Raw genomic sequence first — 27625 nt, forward strand, 5'->3', positions numbered from 1 at the left:
TATCATGTAAGAGAGAGCTCCCAATAGCCAGGATGACAAAACAACAACAACAACAACCTAGTGATTATGTTTTATAATATCTAGTCTAAAACAGGAGAAAAATAAAGCTGGTGGATTCTTCTCATTTTGGAACTTTTGCTTATCAAAAACTTAAAGGTTTAAGATTAATCATAGCAGATAAAAATCTCAAAAAACTAGAATATTGGCATTTATGGAGCAGATTAACTGATTCTATCACTAAAATCCAATTATCTGTTGGCACCTGCTCAATATCTCTCTAAATTTTCTACCTCACTTTATTACCTTCCTTTCCCACTCCTTCAACCCTACATATCTCTTCCATCCCCACTTCCAGCTTTCCAACCTGTCCTCCTCTTTAGTCCCCTTCCTTCTTCCTTCCTTCAGTTCCTTCATCTTTACCTAACTACTCAGTCTTTGCAGCTTCCTTTATATAATCCCCTTGTGGTACCTGACCTCCTGTTAAGGAGACACTCCATCAATTGCAGCTCAAAGGATCCCCAGCAGACAGCCCTGAGATTTCAAAGCCCTCTTTGCTGGCTGTATCTTCACCCTCTTGTTATCTTTCTCCTCTCCTGATTTCTGTATCTCTTTATTCCTTCCTTCCTTCCTTCCTTCCTTCCTTCCTTCCTTCCTCCCTCCCTTTCTTCCTTCCTTCCTTCCTTTCTTTCTTCCTTCCTTCCTTCCTTCCTTCCTTCCTTCCTTTCTTTCTTTCTTTCTTTCTTTCTTTCTTTCTTTCTTTCTTTCTTTCTTTCTTTCTTTCTTTCTTTCTTTCTTTCTTTCTTTCTTTCTTTCTTTCTTTCTTTCTTTCTTTCTTTCTTTCTTTCTTTCTTTCTTTCTTTCTTTCTTTCTTTCTCTCTCTCTTTCTTTCCCTCTTCCTCCCTCCCTCCCTTCCTCCCTCCTTCCCTTCCTCCTTCCCTCCCTTCCTCCCTCCCTCCCTTCCTTCCTTCCTTCCTTCCTTCCTTCCTTCCTTCCTTCCTTCCTTCCTTCCTTCCTTCCTTCCTTTCTTTTTCCTCTAGCATACATTTTGGTTTATTCAAGCTATGATTTAGAAGTAATGTGGAACTTTTGGAAAATTAAAGCATTACATTTCAATCAGGGCACTGATCTTTCAACACACTGGGAAATACTAATAATACAATTACATTCTGTTCTGAGGCACATAGGAAAGTTATTAGGCAATAGCAGCTAAATGCATATTTCCAATTCTCTAAAAGTCTTCAAGTGAGGATTTTTAAAAAACCTAATACTAACATACTTTGTACTGATTAAAATTTAGGGGAGACTGAGGCAGGTAGAAATTAGTTTCTCTCTACAAGGAGTGTTAATTCTAAACAGAAGTTAAGGGTTTAAAACAAGAGAGATAAAGAGACTTAAAAGTCAAAAGGGAAATGATGGTAAGAGTTCCCTGAGGAGCAATAATGCATTGAAGGGGGGGGGGGGGATTGAGGGCTGTAGATATCAAAGATTTTTTTCTCTTTTTTTCCCCAAACACCAGGATCTTAGCCCGTTTCTCTCCAGATATCTCTTCATACCCCTTTCTACCAATTTTAGAAGTTTAATAACTACCCCTTCTATTGATAAAGAACTTAATAAATGCTAATTGACTAATTTAAGATGTATGGAAAGAAATTTTGTCTTAACTCAGAAAAGCAACAGCTAGAGCAGAGGTCGCCAAACTACGGCCTGAGGGCCACATGTGGCCCCCTGAAGCCATTTATCTGACCCCTACCACACTTCCGGAAAGAGCACCTCTTTCATTGGTGGTCAGTGAGAGGAGCACAGGATGCATCTGTATCCTGGAATACTGTATGTGGCGGCACCTCAAAGTACAGCATCGATCACGTACAGTACTACTTCTGGTAACATAATCCTTTGCATGGCACCTTGTTATGAGAGTAACTGAATGAGAACGAGGCAATGTGAAAAGAATTATGTGTCTGCACAATGGAAAGCCAGCATGGTGAGTGCCGATCTGGGGGAGGGGATTCCACACTGTGAATACTGCTGCCCAGGGATTTGTTCATAGTTGTTTTTTTATAGTCCAGTCCTCCAACAGTCTGAGGGACAATGAACTGGCCCCCTGTGTAAAAGTTTGGGGACCCCTGAGCTAGAGGGTGTTCTCTTCCTTCTTTTAAGACTAAAACTTTCATTAGAAAATGATCTTGAATGCTAAAAGTTTACAAGTCCAGTTTTAATTGGACGCCAAAACAAAAGTTTATAGATTCTTCTGTTCATTTTGAATCTTGGGTACTGTCTGGCTTCTTGAACAGAATTGTAAATGTGAACACTTACCTGGTTTCTGAAAAGGGGACATTTATTTAAGGAAGTGACTTGGAGATATATTGAAATTTATTGGATTTAGGGGAAAAAAATTTGTCCCACCAGAAACTGAAATCCTGACCTCAGTTGTCTGCCTAACCCTATAAAGTTGTAGATACAGTCACTAGATTCCAGAGCCTCGAAATTTTAAATGTTGTTGGAGATTTCAAGGTAGCCTCAGTAAATTCCTAAATTATCCTCTAACATGGCTTCCATGAGTGCCCTTTTTGTATAATACTTCTTTCTCTCTAGGTCTAAATTTCCCTGTGAACTACCAAGATCTCTTAAGCAGATTTGGGGATACCATTCCTTGCTCCCTGATTTTGTCCCCATAGCTGTCCACTCAATATCCAACATCAGAGCAATGTCTTTAAAACTGCAAAAGTGAGTTTTTGTTCTTTAAGGTAGACTTTGATCAAGTTTTCTCTGTTGTGACCTTAAATACAATCAATTTAGAATGTCAACAATTAATGTTTAAGCTATATGTTATTATCCTAAGAACTATCTGTATAAGACATGTCAAGAGTTGGAAAATACAAAGTACTAACTCTCTCCAGGTTCTGAAAAGCAAAGAGTAAGTAAACAGAAAAGAGAAGAGGGGTGTATGTTTTAAGCTAGACAAATGCTTTAATTTAGAAAAATGTCTTTTGATTTCTGTCAAAGGCATAACAGATCATAATTGTTCTTTGATCAATCTGGAGTTTTTGTAAGCTATTAACTAGGGCTGAAAGAACTCAGAACCCTTCCTCGTGTGCTTTAACAGGAATATAAGCCCCAACAGTCCTCCTGCCTTAAAAGATTATGGTTTAAGAATTTTGGGTAATTACAAAGGACATTTTAATGAATATTTAAAACATTTTCCCCACAGACTTCTTTATATAGGAATTAGGAACGGGCAATGTATTTTCTATCCCTTTCTGAAAGAATGAGAGAGTTTTGACGAGCTTTAATCTCCAAGAGAACATCTGAATTGTAACTAATCAAGCAGTAATTTTAACCGAATTTAGTTGTCATAGAGAAATTAGTAAAAAGGGTCACTTGAATTGAAATAAACTATATAATTTAGGAAAGCAAAAGTTTTGGTAAGTCATTGGTTTTGTTTAACAACAATATGTGCTAAAATTATAGAGGAAAAATTCAGTAAAGTGAAGATAGTCTGGGTTATTATTGAAATATAGACGGGGAAACTTGGTGGCTCAGTGGATTGAGAGCCAGGCCTAGACATGGGAGATCCTAGGGTCAAATCTGGCCTCAGACACTTCCTAGCTGGGTGACCCATTGCCTAACCCTTAGCACTATTCTGCCTTAGAACCAATACATAGTAGCGATTGTAAGATAGAAGGTAAGGATTTAAAAAGAAAGAAAGTAATACAGAGACTAGGAATTGAGCAAGTAAAAAGGAAGTTTTTTTTTTTTTTTTTAAGAAAAGTTTAGGGTTTTACTGAAATAGGCCAGGAGAGGGAATTCAAAGCTTCCACTGCCCCTCTAGTTTCCAACCCATCTCTTATCCTCAGGGCAAGTAAGAGGTTGAGGACAAGAAGGCTTTTTGGGTGGTTTGGAAAGAAATATAGGTATCTCTTCCACATTTTTTGCCTCACTTAAATCCAATTCAGGTATAATTCAAGACCCTATGATGTCCTTCGTCCTTTTCAAAATAAATGACACCCAACATATTGTAAAATTAATTATGTTTACATTGTGAAACTTGGTTACACCAACAGAGTTAGAAAAATGACTTCTATTGTCATTTAGATACTGTTAGGTTATAAACTCAGCTATTAAAGAGTTATTTAATAGATTTTGAGTGATAATACATGTATAACAGTGGAATTGCTTGTCAATTTTGGGAAGGGTGAGGGAAGGGGAAAGGGAGACAACATGGATCATTTAACCTTGGAAAACTTATGTGTAAATTCATTACTGGAATAAAATAAAGAAAAAAAATTTAAATGAAAAAATAAAGTTATGTTAAAGCTGCTATTTTGTTAAGAGTATTTTATTTCATTAGGATTGTAATAATGGTTTCCCAATGGTTTCCTTTTTCATTGCTTTATCTGAAAAGTCAGAGACTTCTTATTCAGATATGGTTATATGTTTGTTTTAGTTCTGCTTTTTTATTTTGTATTAATTTATTTCATCTTAATAGATACTTTTTATGTGTAATCCAACTTCATTAAATTATCTGGAACTTAACTGGAATTCTGCTGAAGGTGATAGTTACATAGAATAATCATTGTTTTGATCTCATCACTCAAAGAAACTTCTAATGTTTGAAGTGGCAAAGAAAAGCCATTATTTTTTCTATGCATATCTTCTTTTTGCTAATCTGAGTTTTTTAAGAGTCATAAAGCCATCTTGTTTTTCCAGCTTCACACCCAGCCACATACTTCTCTGTTAAACATTTCTTTTTAATAATAAAAGATTAGTATCACAGGGCTTAAACTTGGAAAAGCCCTTTAATGATAATTAGTAACTCACAGTAAATATAATAGGTAAATTCTTACAATTCTATAATGTTTAAAAGTGAAAGCTATGAAATTCAGAAGTGGGAGAGCTAGTATCACACCTAGGTAGGATAGGAAAGTTTATGAATCAACTCACACCACAAATTAATTTATGTTAAGTAAGTTCCATCTAAATGTGCTTAGCTATATTAAAGCTATGTTCAATAAGATGAATGATTTTCTATGTCAAGTAATTTAGAAATATATATGACTAATTTATTCATTTGATTAGTATTGGATTTTGTTTCATGTTGTTAAATTCATAACATGAATATTATTATCATGTTTCTAAATTTCTTGTGTTGTGAAATTTGGTTAGCTGTTGTTATCAGATATGCTATTAGGAAAGCAGCTTCTCTTTTTTTTATCTTGATGTTATTACATTGCGAACTTAAATATTTAAAAACTGTGATGTTATTTTGTCAGTCCTACTGATCACATGTTGTAATATTCTGAAGTACTGTAATTTAAGAAACTGGAAACTTCCAAGTTTGCCTACAGTTAAGTTTCATCTGAAATTATTTGGCTTTCACTTATGAAAATTGTGAAGTTACTAGTGAAATTACTATGGGCTATTGTCATAAAATTAAAGCATTTAATTGGTTACATTTTTAAAAGGGAATAATAATGCTTCTTACTTTATGGATAAGTGGATTTAAGAGGGAGAAAGAGCTTGTATAAATCTCTATATTTGTAAACCTGCCAGCACTCTTGGAACAATCTGTTTTGCCTGAGCAGGATCAGCTCTATAAAAGAATTTGAGTATTGCTTTACTCAGAAAAATGAATCCTTTCCCCAGTTGTAAACACTCCTTGACAAGAGAAGGGAGGGAGTGATTAGAGATTTGTTTATATTATAGAACTATTTTTTGTTTTATATGGAATGGTCTCTACTGAAGTTATGGTTTTTTTTTTAACCCTTCCCTTCTGTCTTAGAATCAATACTAAGTATCAGTTCCAAGGTAGAAGAGAGAGGTAAGGCATTCGGGGATAAGTGATTTACCTAGGATCACACAGGTAAGAAGTATCTGAGGTCAAATTTGAACCCAGGACCTCCTATCTCCAGGCGTGGCTCTCCATCCACCGAGCCACTTAGGTGCCCCTGAAGCTACATTTTTGACCAATATAGTCTTACTAGTCTCTAGTATTAGAGATTTTATTTTGTTGTAGGGGTCAGTCTGCAAATAATTATCAGTTTCTTCTGAGAAGTTCTATTTGAGTAAATTATCCTACATTAACTGTCTATGTGACATTATAGATTATAATTATTTTGCTAATTGTTTTTATACCAGGATGAGTTTAAACTGAAGAAGTGGAATGAAAAGAACAGAATGTTAGGTGATTTTTGGAAGGTCTGGTACCTTTTTTTTAAAATCAATGAATTGATTTATTATTATGACATAGGAGTAGTTTATATATAGTCCTAAGCATGATTAGTGAAACTTGATAATTGAGATAAAAATCTCATGGGGCTATAATTAGTATTATTCTGAGTCTGATTCCAGGAATGATTTTTGAGAAATGCTATTGATTCAATGATCCATAATGTCAGCAGCCCTATGGGGTAAAGTCTATAAATTCCAAGTGGAGCTTTGTCTCAGCTTCGTCTCAGGGAAAAGTAGAGAGAGCAACCTTTGGCATGGGCTGATGTAGGACCCTGATGACTTGATTTCCCCAGGGTGACATTTCCTCTTGAATGGAAAGTTTTCCCACCTGTCTAAAATTCTAAGCCTGCCTATGGCATTCTTTCAATACAATTGCTGTTTATATGATTCTTACCTGGAAGTGATGTCAGGTTAGGCAAACATTTTCCCCTTACTATAACTTATTATAGGGGATCTGGGGGAAGGGGAAGAAAGGAGCACACAATTGTAAAAACAGTTTTATTAACTAAAAGGGAAGGGGATGGCAGGGGATGATGGACCAACTGACTATTACCCACCCAGATATTTAACTAACTACGGTTTCGAATCTAAGCTTAACCTAACTAACTAAAGGGTAAGCAAAATTAAAGTCCAAAAGGGGCCCAGATTCTCACAAATTCCAGAGTCCTTGGTAGGGTCAAACTGAAGAGTCCAGAGGTAGGGTCCTTACAAGATCCAGAAAGGGAGGAAGTTCTCACCCAAATCACTTCTGTCCACCAGAGTGAATGGAGAGCTCACACTCAACCTTTTTCTTGAGGATAATCCAAGTCAGGCAGCTTCAAAGATAATTTCTTCAGGGAGACTCTCAGACTCACAGCCTCTGTGTCTCAATCCCAGCTTCAGAGAGAAGTTGTTAGATGCCCAACCAGTTTAGAATCCCGACCCAGCCAGCTCTGCAGAATCTTGGCTTGAGGGCTATCAATCAACTTTGCAAATTCCCTAGCTACAAGCTATGCCTCTATTTTTCCTTTTGTAGGAAATGTCTATAAGCATAGCAGGTGGTCAGTAGATTAAATCCTTATTTCATAGGCTAATGCTAGAACATATCTAAGCTACTATTTAAAATAAAGGTATGTGAGATCTAAGTTTTGCAATCTGAAATTATAGTTGTTTCTATAGCCTAAACTACTAAAAAGATGCACTGGGGCCTCTCATCTGTTGACTGATAGTTATGTATTTATGTGTAAGATTAGGTCCTTAAAATAAACTCTTATATAGAACATTCCCTCAAGTGCAAGCAAACCATGCAAAAGTCTGAAGAGAACTTGATCGTAGTGGTCTATGTGGCTAGAATGTCTATTTTGTTTGAACACGATTACTAACTGAACATGTTTTATTGTAGACAATTCATTTGAAACAATCTGGAACTAGCTACTTAGTCTCTTCAGACAATCATAGCCCTTTCAGACACCCTGTCACAGCCCTTTGTTGCAATTAGAGTAAAATAAGCATGTCTTAAGTAAATTCATCTGGGTGGTCCTTAAACTAAGGCACAGGAGGCATCTACTCACAAATACTGTTGTTATCTACATGCTCATGGAGAGGAGAAGATCTTTAGCAAGATCTCATCCTCCTAAGGAAGGGGTCGAGTAACTAGGATGAATAACTAAATGACAAGTGAAAATCTAGAATAAATTTTTTGAGAAAATATCAATAGCAGATGATTATATGTGTCAAATATAAATGTTTCTAATGAGATACAAAGGCCTTGAGCATGTTCCAGTAACAAGTTCTAAAAACCAGGTTCAGAATTTTATATTTGCCAAAACATATGAACATAACAATTTGCTCATTTAATCACAGGACAGTTATAGGTAACAAACTAAAGTTTCTTCCCTTACTAAAACTTGAATCTGAGGGGAACAATGAAATAGATGAACTCCAGAAGTTGAATGATGGAGAAGTTAATGTCAATTTAAGAAGCACTCTTTTTTTCCCCTTAAGCCTTTATCATACACCTGAGAATGAATATGAATATTAAGTATTATTCCAAGAAAGAAGAATGGGAAGGACTAGGCAATGGGGGTTAAGTGATTTGTCCAGGGTGGCCCAATTAGGAAATATCGACCCCAGGACCTCCTCTCTTCAGGCCTGACTGTCTATCCACTAAGCCACCCAGCTCCCCTCAACAATCTGTATTTTGATTGTGTTTTGATCAGATTTCTTGTCTGATTTGATTGATATAACACCAAAAATTTGGTCTGGGAAGCTATTACAACTAATGCTTAGGGACTAAAGAAGAGAAAGTCCAGACCTCAAAGAGATACTTCAAGAGGAGTAGTGTACTGTTTTTACTGTACTTCCCTGTTTTTTTATATTTACTGAACTTCCCCAAAAGTGTAGGGCAGATTTAGGGTTCTACTACCTTCTCACTTTGGGGACAATGGATGAATCATTTTTTCCCTCTGGTTCTCATTTTCCTCTTCTGTAAAGTTAAGGAATTGGACAAAAGGATCTCTAAAGCCCTCTGCATTTCCTATGTTCTAAGGTCCCTTGCCACTGGTTGTAAGTTCTGAGGCAATTGAGAAAAAGACTGAAAAAGGCAAGGAGTGCTCTTGTGTTTGGTCACACATCTATCCCCACCACTCTCCTCCTATACCCACATCCCACAACCCACAAAGAAAAAGACAGCTCCTTAGCCATTCAGGAGAGAGAAAAAAGTTAAAGAGCAAGCCCATGTATCCGTCATCTCCAGATTTCACCAGAACTTCCATGCATGCAAGGTGTGTCTCAGACTCCCTGTGTCCAGAATAACTCAGTCAATAACTCACTTTACACCAGCAGGTGTAGCTGTGGGCAAAGTTTATCTGAGCTCTTGCTCTTTTGTTGTTTTTTAATTCCCTCCCCCAAAAGTAAAGGGGAGGAACAGATTCATAGAATCATGGAATGTGATAGTTGGAAGAAACCTCCAGACTGCGCCTTTTTCCTTCCTCTGGGTAGACCCAAGTGTGGCCTTCATTTTGGTCTGTACTCCGAACTCTACCCCTTGCTCAGCATCAAGAGATTTGCCTGAGATACCTAAGGCCTAAAACACCCAGCTCTTGTTACAACAATGGAACTCGTAACTTTAGCTTAGGGTGAATTTTTCCCAACTGAGCCATCTCTTTGATATTTTATGAGCTAAAGGGGGCCATTCGTAATAAAAATCATCACCATTTCATACTTGTAACTTGTGGAACCCCCCACAAGAAAGATTTACATCTCAGACCTACTTAAATTTTGTGTATTTCCAAGTAACCATTTTCATACATTCTCCAATACAGAATAAATATTCAGATCTACATTACAAAGAATTTGGGGTAGGTCATGGTTTTTTATATCAAGGAAAAATGACTTTTGACACAAATTCAATGAAGTCATGAATAGAGTTTAAAAAATAACATGTATTGAAGAATAAAATGTCTGCCATTTGCAGGAAAAGATCGAAGCAGGGCAGGGTTGGGAAAAAGTCAACCTTTTGAAGTCACTCAAAGGGTCCCACACATACACCTGGACATTTATCTGTAGTCTTGAAATCTGCTTTGCCAAGAATCATGGAGGCTTTTCTTTCCATCTGAGGAACCATCATACTTGCCACTTTTTACTACTGTGATCCATTCCTCCTCCTTTTATGCTACCATTTCATTTCTTTTCTCTTCTCCTACATATTAGTGTAAAAATACCTATTCACTGGTATGAATGGTGGAGATAATTCCACAGCATCCTAGGAAAAATACCAATTACCTGAAAAGAGAGTTTATAATCTATCTTCCTTGTCATGAATGAGGAAATTGAGACCCAAAGAATGCCTATGATTTGCCCTTGATCACCTGGCCAGGAAATAATAGGGCCAGCACCAAGAATCTACTTAAATCTTATGTCCCAGGGAAATGCTCCCCCCTATATCATCTTGCTGGAATTGGGTTCCCCAGCATCTCTATTCCTTCTAGGTTATCCAGAAGGCTGAGCCATGAGAATTTCCTAACTGGTTAGGTACTTGTCATTCCCAACTCAAGGGAAAAAAACCAACTCTATTGATCAGGGGTCACAGGCAAACATATTCTCTTGCCTCGTTGAATCATTTTGGACATCCTTGAACCTTGGATACTTTGCTCTTGAGAGATGGGTATATAAAAAGATGAAGAAAAGAAAGGGCTCATTTCCCAAGACAATCCTGGTATTCAGGGGAAAGAGCAGAGAAGGAAGAGATAGGATAAGGAAACAATTTAGTATAGTAGAAAGAACTCTAGACCAAAAGTCAAGAGACCTGGGTTCAAGTTTCAACTCTCCCTCATTAATTGTTTGACTTTTAGTAAGTGTGAGATGGAAATCACATTAAAAGACTGATATATATTAATTTAAGGTCACCAAGGAATTCAGCTATGTAATTCCTAAATGAAAAGTCAAGTCAGCAGTCAACCTTTTATGGCGTTTTTAATTACTAACAGGAGGAAGAAAGGTATTAGAGGGAGAGAGAGAGAGAGAGAGAGAGAGAGAGAGAGAGAGAGAGAGAGAGAGAGAGAGAGAGAGGGAGGGAGGGAGGGAGAGAGAGAAAGGGGAGAGAAGGGAATAGGGCTTAAATACCCCCTCTGCTTAGGCTGGGCCAAAGGCCCAAGGCCTTGGATAGCAGAGGCAAAGAAAAGAGATCAGTCCCTATCACTCACGTGACCAAAATGGAGAAACAGTCTCAGGCCTCCACTTCAAGCACCAGGCTCCAACTACCACACTCTCCCTCCACACAGGAAGTCCCAGCCTCCTCAGCTCTCCTCTACCTCACTTCCTGTGTCTCACCTGTGCCAATGGTGGCTCTAGCTTAACCCAGGACTGCCCAGAGGTCTGTCCCCTTTGCACATGTCTGTTGAAGGTCATATTCTCAAATAATTAAATCTTGAGCTTTGCTGCAGCCCTTCCTAAATCCTGTGTCCCTGAGTAGGGTGGAGATTGTAGTTTCCAAGACCTGATTCTGTCATTCCAAGTATCTCTATTGTTATTGATCAGGGAATAGCCAAATTCCATCCTCTAAAGAATGGTTTGAACAGGGTTGAGCAGTTTTGAAATTCACCTTAAGTCACATTATTTCTCTGAGCACTGATCTCCTCTGTACAAAAAGAGTGTTGGTCTTGAATACTCCAGCTCTATCATTGAATAAATAAGAATTAGAAAAGGGAAAAGATTTATTCCCCCAAGAAAGCCCAGTGGGGTGAGAGTGCTAAGGTCTGGACTATTTTGATTTTGGACTCTAGCAGATTAAATTCTTTAGGGTTAATGAAGAAGTCAACACAAAAAGCTTGGGCTACTTGAGCATTCCCAAATACTTCTTATGTAGAATTAAGTGTGGTGCATCCATATGGCATTTGCAGAAGCAAGCCTGACACCATATAAGCCAGAGAAGTGAGGAAGGGGGAGAGGAGTTTGTATTTCCCACCTCCTACCCTCTAATTTAGTTGATGTATTATGCAAAGTAAACAGCAGGGAACAGAGGTAACAACGTATTAATATGTGAAAGGAACACAAAGGTATAATTATACCTAGTATCCTTTGACAGAGTATGATTGAAATAGAAAAGTGTAATAAGGAATTGTGGAGAATTGAAGAAGTACAGGGGATAAGGAAGGTGTAACAGGGAATGGAGGATTTGAAGGGACAGAGGGAATATGGCTGCTGGTGAGGTAGAAGGAGAGAGATATCCCCTGCTGAGAGGTTTTCTTTGAAAAATGGGGTTCCTCCTTGACCTGGCCATGTGGCCCTTGGCTAAGACAAACTCATTAGCATGCTCGGAGTCAATTCCCCGGAAAAGCTCGGTTTGCAATGTACACGCCCAAAGGTGTTCCCTCTACCTTGCCACCCAATCTTAATTGTCTATACTTTGTGATGTGGTTACTACGTCCTTGGGAGTACCGCCCAAGCAGGACATGAATAAATTCAGAGGCAATCCCATGAACTTCCTCTTGGCCTTTCTCCCTTCCATGGAGCTCCACTGGGCTCCTCTATGACTATGTCTCTCTCTTCTTGACCTTCTCCTTCCCCGAGGCTGTAACCATCTCGGCCTGCATTCTCTATCTTAATCTCCTCAACCACCTTGTATTCCATTATCCTCATTTTCCGCCTTAAGGAAAATCATAGGGGTTGCCTGCCCTATCCTATCAAAAAAAAAAATGGGGTTCCTGAAAAATGGACCAACTATGATAGCCTGAGGGAATGTCTTCTCTATTGACTGATGTTGAAGATATCCCAGAGCAGGTAAGCACAGACCCTCCTGAGGGACAAGCCTCCCCCCAACAAGGTCAATTGGGAGGAGTCCGATAAGGACCATTTATGGTTTAATGGCTGTCCTTAGGGTCTGTTCTCTCTATGTCCCCTTGAAATGATAGTCCTCCTATCTGACTACAGGTTATTTAAATCAAGATGAATTTAATGACAAGTTTGGATCAGGAAGGTATCATGGTTGAAGGAAGAGGGGTTCCCTATATTTTTCCCCATATTGGGTTTGAGTCTCTTTTGAGCTGAGGCCAGGCCTCAAAGGCTCGTGGAGGGTTTCTTTTATTCCTGTATATGCTAATATATGCTAGCTTTCTTAAATTCAAAGTCTTAGCAGTGGACAGCAAGAGAAAGAAAAGATTCTGACCGTCAGAGCTGGTTGGGCCTATCTTCAGGTTAGTGCCCCTAAAGACAGATCTTACAGTTCAAAACACTCTGCTTAAATACCTTTTTTCGATGACATGGTCACAGGAATCCAGGTAGAGGACACAGTTGGGAAATATCCAGGATTAGAAGTACTTCTATCCAAAGACATGGAGAGAGTGCTCCTTCCAGTCTGAGGGCCAGGAAAGAGAAACCTTGAGAGCAACTGTCACTCTCTAAGTCACCCCTCCCCACCACCAACTGTCATCATTGTCAATATCTTCATTCCAACATTCCAACTGCTGTCAGTTCCACCTGAATGGAAGAAAGGCCCAAAGCTTGATTCAGTTTTCCTTTTCACAAAAGGAACTTGGCATTGTGACCAACTGAAGACTGGCCAAGCCCTGGAAGATTTTTTGTTTTTTGTTTTATTTCATTTTTTTACACATCAATACAATTTTTAATTGTTGTTCAATATTTTGCAATCCGTCCTGTATCCCTCCCTCCCACTCTTCCTGCCTTCCCAAGATGGAAAATAATATGATATAGGTTGTATATATGTTATCATACAATACATATTTCCATGTTCATCATGCTGTGAAATGAACCCTGGACTTCAATCCCCAGAAGTCCTTGCTCTAGTTCCCGAGATGCCCTCTAATCTCACTGAGATTTCCACCTGGGCGAGATCAAAATTTCTATTTAACTGGCTATAAAGCCTATTGAGCTCTCTTCCTACTTCCGCTTCTGAGCACACGCAGCTCTCTACCTAGCAGGCAAGATGTGAGTGGTTGTGAATGGGCTCTCTGGGCCTAGACACGTGCTTTCTTATTTTGTATTTTCTTTAATTCTTAATCATTAATAAACCTCTAAAAATATAATACTTCTAGCAGAGAAACTAATTTTAACTGCTACAGTTAGAAGACACATGTTGTTTACTCTAGAAAAAAATTGATGGAGGAAATAAAGGGAAGAATGGCATGCTTCCATCTGCATTCAGACTCCATCAGTTCCTTCTATAGCAGTAGAGAACCTTTTTTTGTCATGAGTCCCTTGGTCCTTGAGTCCCAGATCCTTGTATCACTGATAATAGAAGTAAGTCATTCACAGCTGGTCATCATACAATATCACTGCTACTATGTGCAAAATTCTTCTGGTTCTGCTCATTTCACTTTGTATCATTTCATATAAGTCTTTCCAGGTTTTTTGTGATTGTCTTGTTGGTCATTACTTATGACCACAATAATATTCCATTAAAATTATATACCACAACTTGTTCAGCCATTCCCAAGAGGTTTATTAAAAAACAAGTTCTTCCAAGTCCTAAAGTCAGTTGCAGACAGCTGTGCAATTTGATACAGGGTACAACTGTATGGAATAGCCCTAGAAGACTTCAGAACATTTACCAGAGGGGATCAGGGGGATAATTGATTTCATCTCCTCCTTACTCCAATAGCCACAATTGGGAGGAGGGGGGAGCTGCTCATCCAGTAGGAGACAGTATCCAGTAAGGAGCAGAGACAGATGGGTCTCCAGAGTGTATGCCTCCTTTTCCCATGGACACTGTAAATATTTGTGGGGGCAGGGAATGAGGGCAGGAAGTGTACCCCAAGTGTGTGGGTGGGGGATGTTTTACAGCCACTGTTCTACCTGTGCCAGGTTTGTCAGTGCTTTTGTTCTGAGATGATTGGGTCTACTAGGTGATTATTATCTATAAGCTCAATGGTGAGGATTTGCTAAACCTTAGTTTGGGGAGTATAGAGCCACAGAGGACTCCTTCAAAATGTAGGAGAGTAGTCCCCTCCTTAGGGAGCCAACCTGCAAATCTCTGCTAAGTTGAGATAGATATGGGGCAGGCAGGTAATGACTGGGTATGGTTATATATATATAATATATATATATAATATAAAATAGGGCAAATATTTGTAATACCTGTCTTATTTGGTGGAAATGAAGAAAGTGCTTTCTAAACCTAAAGTCTTGGTAAAAAATGGGATTGTTCTTGGTAGGTTACTGATGGCAGCTGCTGAGAATTCTCTTAGACTAATCTGTTTGGACTCCTATGAGAGTGTTGGGAGATCTCGGATTGAGTAGTGAGAGAAGAGAATTGGGATCATACAAATGCTTTCAGAGAAGGGTATGGGGAAGGATAGACACCTCTGTTGGGCTGGATTCATGTCCTGCTCTAGATCATCCCTTTCTAGAGAAGCCTTCCCATCAACTCAGTGACTTGGGGAGACTTTTGTTGCTATTTAAAAATAAGCAAACCAAAAATTCTCCAAAGACCCACATATATATATAATTAAAATATTTTATATTGTTATGTAATATTAATATGATAATATATTATAATAGTATATAATAAATTATCTACATGTGTGTGATTATTCCAGCACAATCCCACTAATTATTACCAAGGACCAAGACAGGGAAAAGCTGCTCTGCCTTCCCTTCCCTCCCAACCCCAACCAGATTCACCTTTTATCTTCATGCTAACTAGATATCAACAGTGGTTTGTCTGTGTATGTTTGAGTTTGGAGGGAGTCGAGAAGACATTGTAATTTGCTCTAATTGGTTCTAGACCCTACAACCCACTTAAAACAGCCCCACCACCAAACTTTTGCTTTTCCAAATTCTTGGCCAGTTTATATGGCCTTTCCTCTAAAACCTGTCTCCAAACTCACCTCTTCATGAAAGCCTTCCCTGATTATCAAATGAACACATCACTTTAGAGCTGGTGGTCAGAGGACACCTTAGAAATTACTATGTGTTCATTTTACAAGAAAGGAAGCTAAGTATCCTAGAGAGGGAGGGTCTTACCTGAGGAAACAGGTTGATGGCAAATCTGAGACTAGAATTCGGGTCTCTAGATGTCTATGCTGGCCACCCACCACTCACCACTCAGACCACTCTCTGAGCCCTCCCCTAACTACAAGGCTGGTGGGAGCAATCCATATTCAGACTATAAAATATTCCTTCCAACATACTTGGAGTTTTCTTGGTTAATAAATGATGCCTTCTGTGAATCAGGCAAAAAAAAAAACCTTTCAAAAGTGATAGAATATGGAAGGTCCTGGGTTCAAATCTGACCTCAGACACTTCCTAGCTGAATGACCCTGGGAAAGTCACTTAATCCCCATTGCCTAGCCCTTACCTCTCTTCTGTGTTGGAACCAATACACAGCATTGAATCCAAGATGGAAAGTAAGGGTTCACAATTTTTTTTTAAGAAGCAGAGGATAGAATGAGAAGTGTTGCTTCCCCTCTGTGATCCTCTATGCCTAAGGGAGATATCAGAGACTGAATCCTTGGAAAGGGCTCTGATTCAGCCAATTGGAGTTGGGTCAATCTCTGGATAATTGCTCCCTTTCCAACTCTTTTAGGTAAAGGTCTATAACTATAGAAGCCAATCTTGCTAGAAGACCCAGGTTGATACATAAATCCCAATCAGTTATCAATTATGTATTATGTGTGTATAATGTACCAGAGATTCTGCTAGGCTAGGAAACAAAGACAAAAGGAAATAATCACTGACATCAAAGAACTTGCATTTTATTGAATGGAAGATATTTGTGTCCTCCTTCACAGGGTGTGTTTTATTTTGCACTAAAGATTATGGGGTAAGAGTGACAACAACAAGGGTTCAATCAGTCCCTATTACTTGGGAAGCCCAATACCAAGTGGGGCTCTAAGGATAAAAGCTGAAACCAGGCCTTTACCAAGCCTGGAGCATTTTGCTTGAGGTAACAAAAAAAGAAGACAGGGCCCTCCACCATCCAGGAGTTCTTGGTCATTGGTCTGGCCCATGGGAGATGCTCTTCCATAATGGCCAGAGAGAGAATGTGTATTGCCATCGTGGAATCCAAATATATGTTCTGAGAAGGAATCAACCTAAGGAAAAAAAAAACCAGATCAGGAACTCATAATTCTAAACTGCCCTTTTCTCCACCTCAAAGGTGAAGCCCAATTCCTTGGATTTTTAGCATCTCTACACAGGAGAGAACAGAGGACCAGGTTGTTCTGAGAGCAAGAATCCTAACAGTCAAAGATATAGGGGAAAGGGATTAATTGTACTTAGATCTGGGCAAGGAGTATTTAATTTAGAAGGGAGTCCCTTCTTGCAGAGACTATGGATCAGTAGACCCTGAAAATAGCGATGGATCTCATAAAGCTCCAGTTGGAAAAATCACACCCTTCCTCCTCAATTTTTCAAGCAAGGTCAATGGATGATTCAGCTGGGATTCAAGTCCAGCTCTTCTGAATTTCTTCTCCAAATTAAGTGCTCTTTCCACCACACCACATTGCCACCTGGGCACAATGAAATCAGCAGGGAAGAGAATGTTTAGCAGAGGTCAAATGTGCCTACAATTCCTCAATTGATCACGGATTGGCTTGGGACAAAGACCTTGGCATAGGATCAATAAGGTAGGGACCAGGAAATAGAACTCCTTGCTAATAGATAAGGGGCAGGGAGATCTGGATGGAGGCTCCTGCTTTGGGGAGAGGGAATAAGAAGGGAGGATGAAGGATATGGGACAGAGAGAGCAGCTGAATGTGGAGAGTTTGGAGGGTTGCTGAGGTTCCATGGATACCATACCTTCTGGGGTCATGCAGACTCTCCCACACCCTCCCGTTCAGCACTTCAAGGGGCCCTCACACTGTCTATCTCCTTCACAGGTCCTTGGGGGTTTGAGCATGTAACACTGGCTTTGATGAAATTGGGGAGGAAGGGCTGGACAATTGAAAAAAGGCTTCCCCAGAGCTAGGCACATGCTTATAAACATTTAACACTATGCTTTCTGGGGAGGGGGGGGGGAAAGATAAGTCAAACATGCTTTTAAGTATAATCTGCATTTTTAACACTTTCTCAATCATTTTCTTAAGTCTAACTAATCAACAAAACAATAATTCAAGCTCTGGTTTATAGCATTTGCTTATTTCCAGGACCTGGAATCAGGAAGACCTGAGTTCAAGTCTAGCCTCAGATACACATTAGCTATGTGACCCAAGGCAAGTCCATTAACCTCTATTTGCCTTAATGCACTAGAGAAGAAAATGGCAAACCACTCCCGTATCTTTGGCTGAAGAAGAGTTAGATATGACTGAACAACTAAACAGCAATGCTTGTACTGAAAATTTAACAATCCATTCTTTCAAGCTGGCTCTAACACTACCTTTCCCCAGGGAGCATCCTGTTCTGAGTCCCCAGCTCCCCACCTGGTGGAGTAGAATCCCTGGTCTCTCTCCTTCCCAAGAGGCCTCTGGGACCAAAATATCTTTCCTAAAGGTACAAGGTTGGGCCATGTTACCCTACCTCTCCCTCAGTAAATCACAAAGAATCTCTATTGCCTCCAGGATCATATATAAGTTCCTCTGAACATTTAAATGTTTTCTACAATCTGGCCCTTTCCTACATTTTCAGTCTTATTCTTTACTTCCTTCCTTCTATTCTTGGATCTAGCCATATAAGCCTACTCAAACAGACACACAAATATCCCATCTCCAGGCCTTTGCACCAGAATGTACCTTCTCCCCCCCACCCACCCACCTTTTGCGATCCATGCTTTCCAATAAGACTCAGCTCCAGCATCATCTTCTAAATGAAGCCTTGCCTGACCACCCTAGCTGCTGGTGCACTCCCTCCCCAAACTACCATGTGTTTATTTTGGACAGACTCTGTCCCTACTTTTAGGTGTCATTATTACCTCCCCCATTGGAATTTGCCCCAGTTAGTCTGTCTTTCCTTCCTCTCGTCTCCATTAGCTCATCCTCTGGAATCTGTGGTCCTATTTCTTCCCTGCTCATCCCTGCCTGGCCAGGATACCCTGGTTTCAGTCCTTCCTCTCCTCAGGGCTCACACCCCTGGTGTCCCAGTGATAATAACATTGCTGTCTTTCTGAACCCTTCCAGGCTATGTGGGTGGTACTCATTGGCTTCAGTATAAAGACATGGAGGATGGGTAGGAGAAGCAGGCAGGTCCCTGTCTTGCTGCATTCTGGAGAAGGAGGCCAAAGGAGTGAGGACATAGATGAAGCCTGAGTTTCTATGGAGATTTTTGGGGAGCCTGGATTCCTAAGGCAGATGAAAGCAGTCTCACACAAGGGACTTTCCCCAAGAATCAGGCTCATCTCTATAATTACCACCATGACTCTGGGAAAGTTGCTTCCCCATTGTTTTTCTTCTGTTGAAACAGGGTTGGGCTAGATGTTCTCTCAGCTCCAGCCCAGCTCTAAATCCTATGATCCTCAGGGTAGAAGGAAGGGACCAGGAAGGGAGAGGCTCTAGTGCAGGAGGCACTGAGCCCAGCCTGACCTTGAACAAGGAGGATAGGCCAGTCCTCCCAGGAAGCACCATTAGGTAGAACAGGAGACAACAGATGGACAATGAGGTATTAACACTGTGAGAAAGTGTGAGACAAAGACAAAGGAAAGAGAGAAAGAGAGAGACAGAGAGAGAGAGACAGAGAGACAGAGAGAGAGACAGAGAGAGAAAGGAAGAGAGAGAGAGAGAGAGAGAGAGAGAGAGAGAGAGAGAGAGAGAGAGAGAGAGAGAGAGAGAGAGAAAGAGACAGAAAGGAAGAGAGACAGAAAGGAAGGAAGGAAGGAAGGAAGGAAACAAGGAAGGAAGGGGGAAAAAACTAGCTTTATCTTTGCTGCAGCCAGTAAAGGCAGGACATGGGAAAATCAGCAGAATGACCCCAAGACTCCTTCCCTAATGGCCTAAACCATAGCTTGGTAACCTTGGGCAAGTTTCCAAGGTACTTCCCTCCAAATCCAAGCTCAACTTGAGATGCCCCACTCTTATCCTCCTTGGTGGGTTGACCAGAGAAAATCTGGCTCTGGGCCCTATGAATTACCCCTAGACCTCCCATCTCCTGCCCTTCTGAGTGGGCTGAACCCACAGCACTTCTCTCTGGTCTCAGGAGATTTGACATACTAATATCTGGAGCCACAACACAATCTACATCTGGAGCACATCACCCCACTTCCTGCCCTGTCCCACTTCCCTACTTCCTAGGATGAAATCCCCTCTCCTGCTTCTGACCTCCGCAGTCTCTGGGACTCTTCTTCTTAGGGGCTGGCCTCTTCTTCCCATTTTTCAGTCTATATCCACAAAACTGTCCATTCACTCCCTGGGTGCTATTGCAATGAGGACTCCATGGGAAGCCCTAGCTACACCCATCCCTACCTGGGAGAAGCCTCCTTAGGCCCAGGTACTTCTAGCTTCCTTCACCCCAGCACCAGAACCTCCTTACCTTTATGGTCCTTTGTGCTGCTGGGGTCTACACACTTGAAACCACAATGAAAATAGCAGCATTTCTTATTTTGGAGGCAATTAGAATCATTGGCACATTGTGGTGATTCTCCCCTAATGCAGCGGTAAGGGTCTGGTGGGCACTCCCCTGGTTTATTATCTGGAAAAGGAGGACAGAGATTAGAATATGGGCCCTAGGCTAAACTCCCAACTACGCCCATGGAAAAAGGGTTCAGACTGTTCATAGGGGAAAGGGAACATTTACATGGGTACTTGTCTCCTAAAATCCAGATTCATTTATTTTATTTATTTATTTACTAACTCTGTGAATATGGCCAGCAACTTCTCCACCCTGTTTCCTCTGGGTAAAATGAGATTCCTTCCATCTCTAAATCTTATGATCCTATAAGCCAAGGGAAGGTTCTGGGACTTAAGTTGGGGAGAGAGCATGGTTGGGGACACTCTGTGAGCAAGGGACAGTTTACCCAATCCTGAGCATGGAGAAGTCGTTCTTTTAAAAGTACAGCAGGGAAAATCATGATTTCCAAAGAAAAGCAGCACGAGGGAGAGATACAAAGAGATATCATAGAAGAGAGAGAAAGGATGAGAAAGGGGTGATACAATAGCTTTTATTCCCATAGAACTAAAAAGTTTATAAAGGACTTTTCCTACATCTACCCAATTAAGTAAGTATTGAAAGCATAATTTTCCCATTTTGTAGATGAGAAAACTGAGACTCAAAAAAGTTGAATAACTCACTTAAATAAATAGAGGAACCAGGACTTAAACTGGGGTCTCTCAACTCAAAGAACAATCAATTCTCTACTTTCTGAGAAAGACGCAGAAACAGAATGACAAGGGCAAAAAAATGTCTGAGGGGCAGAGAAAGAAACATTGACAAAGGATGAAGTAGGAGAATGAGACACCGAGAGTTAAAATGATGGAAAGATAATGGGCTAGAAAGTAAGAAAAAGAAACAGAAAGAGATGAGCCTATATCAGGTTATTTATTATCTCAGGGAGGAGGGAGGGAGGGAAAGAATTTGTATTGCACAAAGTCTGAAAACAACTGTAAAAAAGTATTTCTATCACTTAACTCCCATTGCCTAGTCCTTACCAAAAATATATTTCTACATGTAATTGAAAAAACATTAAAAAATAAGAAAAGAAAGTGATGGATGGAGAAGCAGAGAGTATGACTAAGATAAAGAGTAAGGTAGAGTCAGAGTAACAGAGAAAGACAGAGGCAGACACAGAATATGGCTGTGGCTTTGGAATCCTGGGCCCTTAGAACCTTCTCAAACACCATCTCTACTTAGGAAATGGGACAGGGGTAAGAAGTCTGTGACAGAGGTGAGGGACGGGAGAGATGTTGGCATTTTCTGTTTTCATCCACTCTGCATGCAGAGGGCCAAAGCTTCCTACCCCAGGCAACTCAGTTCTAGTGAGACAAAAGAAGTCCCTAATCTTCCATTCTGCAGACCAACCCTAGCCCTGATCCCTCCTGTACTGTCAGAATTCGAATTCACCATTCCAGAAGATGTCAGAAGCACAAAGGCACAGAATGCCATGAAGAAAAGGAGGGTCCCGGACTTCATGTTGAGGGCTGGGGCTACTGGAGTGGGTCACACAGATAGGAAGTGTCTGAGGTCACATTTGAACCCAGGACCTCCTATCTCCAGACCTGGCACTCTATCCACTGTACTGTCTAGCTGCTCCTATGTCCTTATTTTTCTCCCAATATCAAGAGACCCTTGTGTGTCTTTACATCTGTGATACAGCAATTATGATGCATTTCAGTCTTCATTTTTCAAATATTCATAAAATAACATTTCTATTCAAGAAACCAGACCTACTAAACTTGGCATTAGATGTGAGCAGCATATAACAATAATGCAAAAAAAAATGCCTGGAGGGTATATATATACTGGCTTAAACAGAAAGATATTAATGCAAATTCTAATGCAAAAATGTCTCATCACAAAATGACATTTGCAGCATTACATAAAAGCAAATACCCTAACTATATGCATATACTAGCGATTGGTAAGTGAACAAGCAATGCCACCAAAGTAACACCACTCAAATGCAAACAAACATGCACATACATGTGCACATGCATACCTACACACATAAGTCCATGCAGGTGCATTCACATGTGTATGTTCGCACAGAGACATCTTATGTGCGCATACATGTGCAAGGACACACACGTGCACCGGTATGCAACATTAGCGAAGCATATAACTGAACAACACCTGCCCTTTTGCCATCCTCCTTATCCTCTTCTTGTTAGAACCTGGCCTCTGCCCTAGAACCTGAGCTCTAATAGCTAAGCTTCGCCTCCATTCCATTTCCCAGCTATTTCAAAATCATGCCATTTCTTGCTAAGTACCTCTCACCACAATTCTCTTGTATGTGTTAGGTAAGTTCCTCAAAAGCAGAAGCTGTTTTTCTTGTCTATGTGTCCCAAGTGTGTATACAAAGTACTTAATAAACACTTCCCCCAGGGGCAGCCAGGTAGTTCAATGGATTGAGAACCAGGCTTGGGGTCAATTCTGGCTAAAGATACTTCCTAGCTGTATGACCCTGGGCAAGTCACTTAACCCCCATGGCCTAGCCCTTCCCACTCTTCTGCCTTGAAACCAATACACAGTACTGATTCTAAGACAGAAGGTAAGGGATAAAAAAACAAAACAAAACAAAAAGAAATAAAAATTATCCAGTTACAATCCTTAATGTGATTCCTGTGTGGATGAATCAAACTCACTCAAAAGAAAATTTAAATGACAAGAGAAAGAAAAAATTTTAAATGTTAAAAAAATCCCAGAAAAATGAGAAAAAAAAATCCTAACTTGCAGGTCCCTGGGTATAACTGTCTAGAAGTTAGTGAGAATATTGTGTGTAATCACCTGAATAAGTATACCAGCCTCCATCTTACACTGCTACTGACTTGTTTCCTTCCTAAGTCTCTCTCTGGGTTCACAAAATAGTCAATCTAATATGGCTAGCTAAAGCACTACTAAAATTACAGAAATTTCCTGTCTAACTGACTCACTCCTACCCTAACTTGAGCTGGGAACAATCTCTTTTTCCTCTTAGTTACCCTTTCAGACTCAAACAAGAATCATTGCAAATGTACTTAAGAAAGTTTCAAATAGCCCATGGACATAGTTAAGCATTAAAATAAAGGTTAACAGGCTGCAATATGAACTCTAACTGGGGAGATTAGAGGAGGTTGAATCTCTTCCTTTTCTGCCCTCTATGCCGTCCCCAGTCAGGAAGAAAATGGTTGGCCAATAAGTGGAATGAGGCGTCCCCAGACAGTGCTCCAAGGAATCCTAGGAAAGGAAGATGCTATGGGCTGGACTCCTAAAGTATCACCAATTCTGGCCTTCTGGTTCAACCTTATCTCTTTTCCACTTCAATCCTTTATTGCTGGTCTCTCAGATCACTTCTCTTCTCATCCAATCATCACTTCATTTCTGTTCCTGGTCTGATCATTTGCATGCTCCCCACTTTCTGTGGCTGGAAGGACTGCACATGACCCCCTTTCCCTGCCAGCCTCAGTAGGAGGAACAGTGGCCTTCAACTTTCTACTTGTCTTGGTTACATGCATGACTTTTTCAAAGGAAGTTCCTTAAAAAAAAAAAAAAAACATAAGAAGTTGGAGAACTTTGAGTGCCCGCAGACACCTCCCCTCAGTATGCCAAGGCTTCATGTCCCTAAGATCTTCCCAAGGTCTTTGATACTGAAAGTTGTAAGAGTTTGTGGAAGATGAAGGCAAAATTTGGTTGTCCAGAGAAGCGCATCAATATTGTAGGACAATTTCATGGATATGTGCCTGCATGGGTTCTGGATAATGGATGATGCTTTTGCACCTTCCAGATCACTATAATGGAGTGAAACAAGGCTGTGTTTGTTTGCTCCCATGCTTCTTAGCATGAAGTTTTCAGTGATATTGACATACATCTTCATTGAGAATTTAAAAAGCATCAGAGTCAGCTGCCACATTGATGGTAAATCATTTAACTTGAAAAGGCTACAAGCCAAGACTAAAGTGGCGGGGCAGTTGATGCAAAGCTTTCTTTTCAGAGATGATTCAATGCAGTTTCTGTGACTGAGATGCAACAAAGCATGGGCTGATTCTTTCCTGCTTGTGCTAATTTTGGCCTAAGAATTAACACCAAGAAAAGAGGCTCTCTACTAGCTAGCACCATATCGTCCATACATGGCACCATTACATCCATTCATGGGGCCATGAGTTACAGCAAATGGAGAAATTTTGAATGCTGTAGACAAGTTCCCTTACCTTGGCCATATATGTTTCTGGGATGTGCACATAGATGATGAGGTTGATGCATGTGTTGCCAAAACTAGCTCAGTGTTTGGAAGCTCCAAAAGAAAGTGTGGGAGGAAAGTGGTATTGGACTGCCTACCAAACGGAAGGTCTACAGAGTCATTGTGCTGATTTCATTATTGTATGTCTGTGAAACCTGGATCATATACCAGGGCCATGTCAAGAAATTAAATGGCTTCCATTTGAATCACTTTGAGAAGATTCTGAAGATCACCTGACAAGATAAGGTACTGGCACCCCCAAGGTCCTTTCTTGAACTGAACTGCCAAGCATTCAGACTCTGCTATAGAGGGAGCAACTCTGATGAGCTGGCCACATTGTTCAAATGCCAAACACACGTTTGCTTAAAAGACTATTTTAATGTCTGCCCTTTGATCCAGCCATAGCACTGCTGGGTCTGTACCCCAAAGAGATAATGGACAAAAAGACTTGTACAAAAATATTCATAGCTGCGTTCTTTGTGGTGGCCAAAAACTGGAAAACGAGGGGATGCCCATCAATTGGGGAATGGCTGAACAAATTGTGGTATCTGTTGGTGATGGAATACTATTGTGCACAAAGAAATAATAAAGTGGAGGAATTCCATGTGAACTGGACCAAACTCCAGGAAGTGATGCAGAGTGAGAGGAGCAGAACCAGGAGAACATTGTACACAGAGACTGATACACTGTGGTATAATCGAACGTAATGGACTTCTCCATTAGTGGCAGTGTAATGTCCCTGAACAATTTGCAGGGATCTAGGAGAAAAAACACTATCCATAAGCAGAGGACAAACTGTGGGAGTGGAAACACCGAGGAAGCAACTGCCTGACTACAGCGGTTGAGGGGACATGACAGAGGAGAGACTCTAAACGAAACTCTAATGCAAATATTGACAACATAGAAATGGGTTCGAATCAAGAACACATGTGACACCCAGTGGAATCATGCATCGGCTATGGGGGGCAGGGGGGAGGAAAAGAAAATGATCTTTGTCTTTAATGAATAATTCTTGGAAATGATCAAATAAAATATTATTTAAAAAAAAAAAAGACTATTTTAAGGGGTCAGCTGGGTAGCTCAGTGGATTGAGAGCCAGGCCTAGAGATGGGAGGTCCTAGGTTCAAATCTGGTCTCAGACACTTCCCAGCTGTGTGACCCTGGGCAAGTCACTTGACCCCCATTGCCTAGCCCTTACCACTCTTCTGCCTTGGAGCCATGACTCCAAGATGGAAGGTAAGGGTTTTAAATTAAAAAAAAAAAAGACTATTTTAAGGAGAACTCATGCAAGGCAAGTGCTCACGCAGAGATCAAAAGCACCAATACAAGGACACTCTCAATGACTCTCTGAAGAACTTGGTATTGATTATGAGACATGGAAAATGCTGCCACAGGACTATCCTGCAAGATATCTACCTGTAGTAGAACCTTCTGAGCTTGTATGGGTCTGGTCAGTCATTAACCCTGATATAGTAATGTCATTTTGGTTGTCTTCCAGAACGAAGGAAAATAACCAAGTAAAAGCTACTTGTAGTGTTGTGGAAAATTCTCCAGATTTCCTAGAAATCATGGGTTTGAGTTGGGGCTCTGCCACTTAATAGCTATGTGGCCTTGGGCAAATAATTTTTCCTCTTTGAAAAAAGTCTTTCCTCATTTGGACCAAGAAAGGGGTAGGAATAGAGGGTTTCTAAGGTATTTTTTTCATTGAATGTGTCTTCTGTTATTTATGTTCTAAATGTCATCTCTGATCCACCCTCCCTCCCCCAAGGGGATTTGAAACTCATACCAGAGAACATACTCCAGTTCTGGTGCAAACTCACTTCCTTGAGTCTCTTAAGTAACCTCGAAAGATAAATCTAAGGGATGGCTGGTGTCTAGGATTTCCTCGTATGGGGTAACCACATATGGTGACCTTCCACAAAGCTACTCAATGTACAATATTATTATGAGGTTTGAGATAACCATAAAATTTGTAGAAGATGAATTGAGCTCATGGATATCCTTGAACAAACAATACCGGAAACAAAATACCTAAATTGGCCTTTATGCTCAGTAAACTCCACAGAAGGTAAAGACACTAACCTTAACTTCCTCACCTCCAAAGAGAGGTAAAAGGCTGTTTCCCCTGGACCTTGCCAGAGGCCAATGTTTATCACAGATCCAAAAACTGGAAAGAACTTTAGACTATATCTAATCTAACCCCTCTTGTTTTAAAAGTAAGGAAATAGGTCCAAAGAGGAAAGGTAACTTGCCACAGGGCACCTATGTAGTTCAGAGCAGAGACAACTCTAGAATCTTGAGAGATACTTGTCTCTCAGAGCAGTTTTTCTTCCTCTATTGTGATCTGAAGATTTGACCCTGCTCTGATTGGAAATGAGCCCACCAGCATCTCAATATTAAGCCAGGAAAGGGACCTCTGCCTTCCCTTTTCTTCCCTTCATGGGTGTACCAGAGCCAAAAGATTTGAGCTGACTCCTACACACTCTCCTGAAGAGAATTTCCATTGTGAAATTTTCAGCTTGAGCATTTACATCTCAGAAATTGGCAATCATTATAAATCAGGGTTTGACTTATGGTTTTGGTTGTCTACTCTTAAGAAAGCATTAATAATGTATATTAAATTTGAAAGTGGTTTGCCTCTTTTTTTTTTGAGAGGCTAGTTGTTGGACATTTACCAGCACACCCTGATTTGTTGCTCTATAAACATTGCATGAGTTAGGCAATTCAAAAGAAGTCTTACTAAAAGAGTCATCACACAGACTGTCAGCGGGATAATTGAACACTAATAACAATAATAACCATTTCATTTCTATTTATTCATATTGTGTTTGCAAAGTGCTTTATATCAATTATCTCATTTGAGCCGCAAAACATGTCTGCTTTCCTTCCTTCCTCTAGCCCATCTTCTTGCTGGTTTGCTTTCACCTAGATTTTAATTGGTTTATATCTATTTTGGGAGATCTGTGAGTAACATAACATAATTTTCCATGCTCAACTGGGCCAGTCAATCAGTTATTAAGTCCAGGATCTCATAATCTGTGGAAGGCAGACACATCTCCAAGCCTTCTTATATCTTAATCATTCTATATACCTCCCTTGCTCTAAAATCTGACTCCAAGCTCACCTTCTTGCCATCTTCCTCAATTATCATAAAAACACATAACC

The 27625-nt window shown here is 40.2% G+C and overlaps 1 protein-coding gene across 2 annotated transcripts in view; it reads right to left on the reverse strand.

The window, feature by feature from the left end:
• LOC103101392 (WAP four-disulfide core domain protein 5-like) overlaps nucleotides 1-27625 on the reverse strand; it is a 58201-nt gene that overhangs the window by 14649 nt on the left and 15927 nt on the right. Inside the window, exons 3-4 of one of the 2 annotated variants that reach the window (XM_007475827.3) lie at nucleotides 20122-20280; nucleotides 16398-16757 (exon numbers count right to left, since the gene is read on the reverse strand). The exons of the other annotated variant lie outside the window; for it this stretch is intronic. Coding sequence (XP_007475889.2) covers nucleotides 16753-16757; nucleotides 20122-20280 — 164 coding nt within the window. The 3' untranslated portion in view covers nucleotides 16398-16752. Of the gene's footprint in view, nucleotides 1-16397; nucleotides 16758-20121; nucleotides 20281-27625 lie in introns of those variants that run through there. 2 annotated transcript variants of the gene reach the window in all.

Source organism: Monodelphis domestica, chromosome 1, assembly GCF_027887165.1.
Source record: "Monodelphis domestica isolate mMonDom1 chromosome 1, mMonDom1.pri, whole genome shotgun sequence".
Taxonomy (NCBI): Eukaryota; Metazoa; Chordata; class Mammalia; order Didelphimorphia; family Didelphidae; genus Monodelphis; species Monodelphis domestica.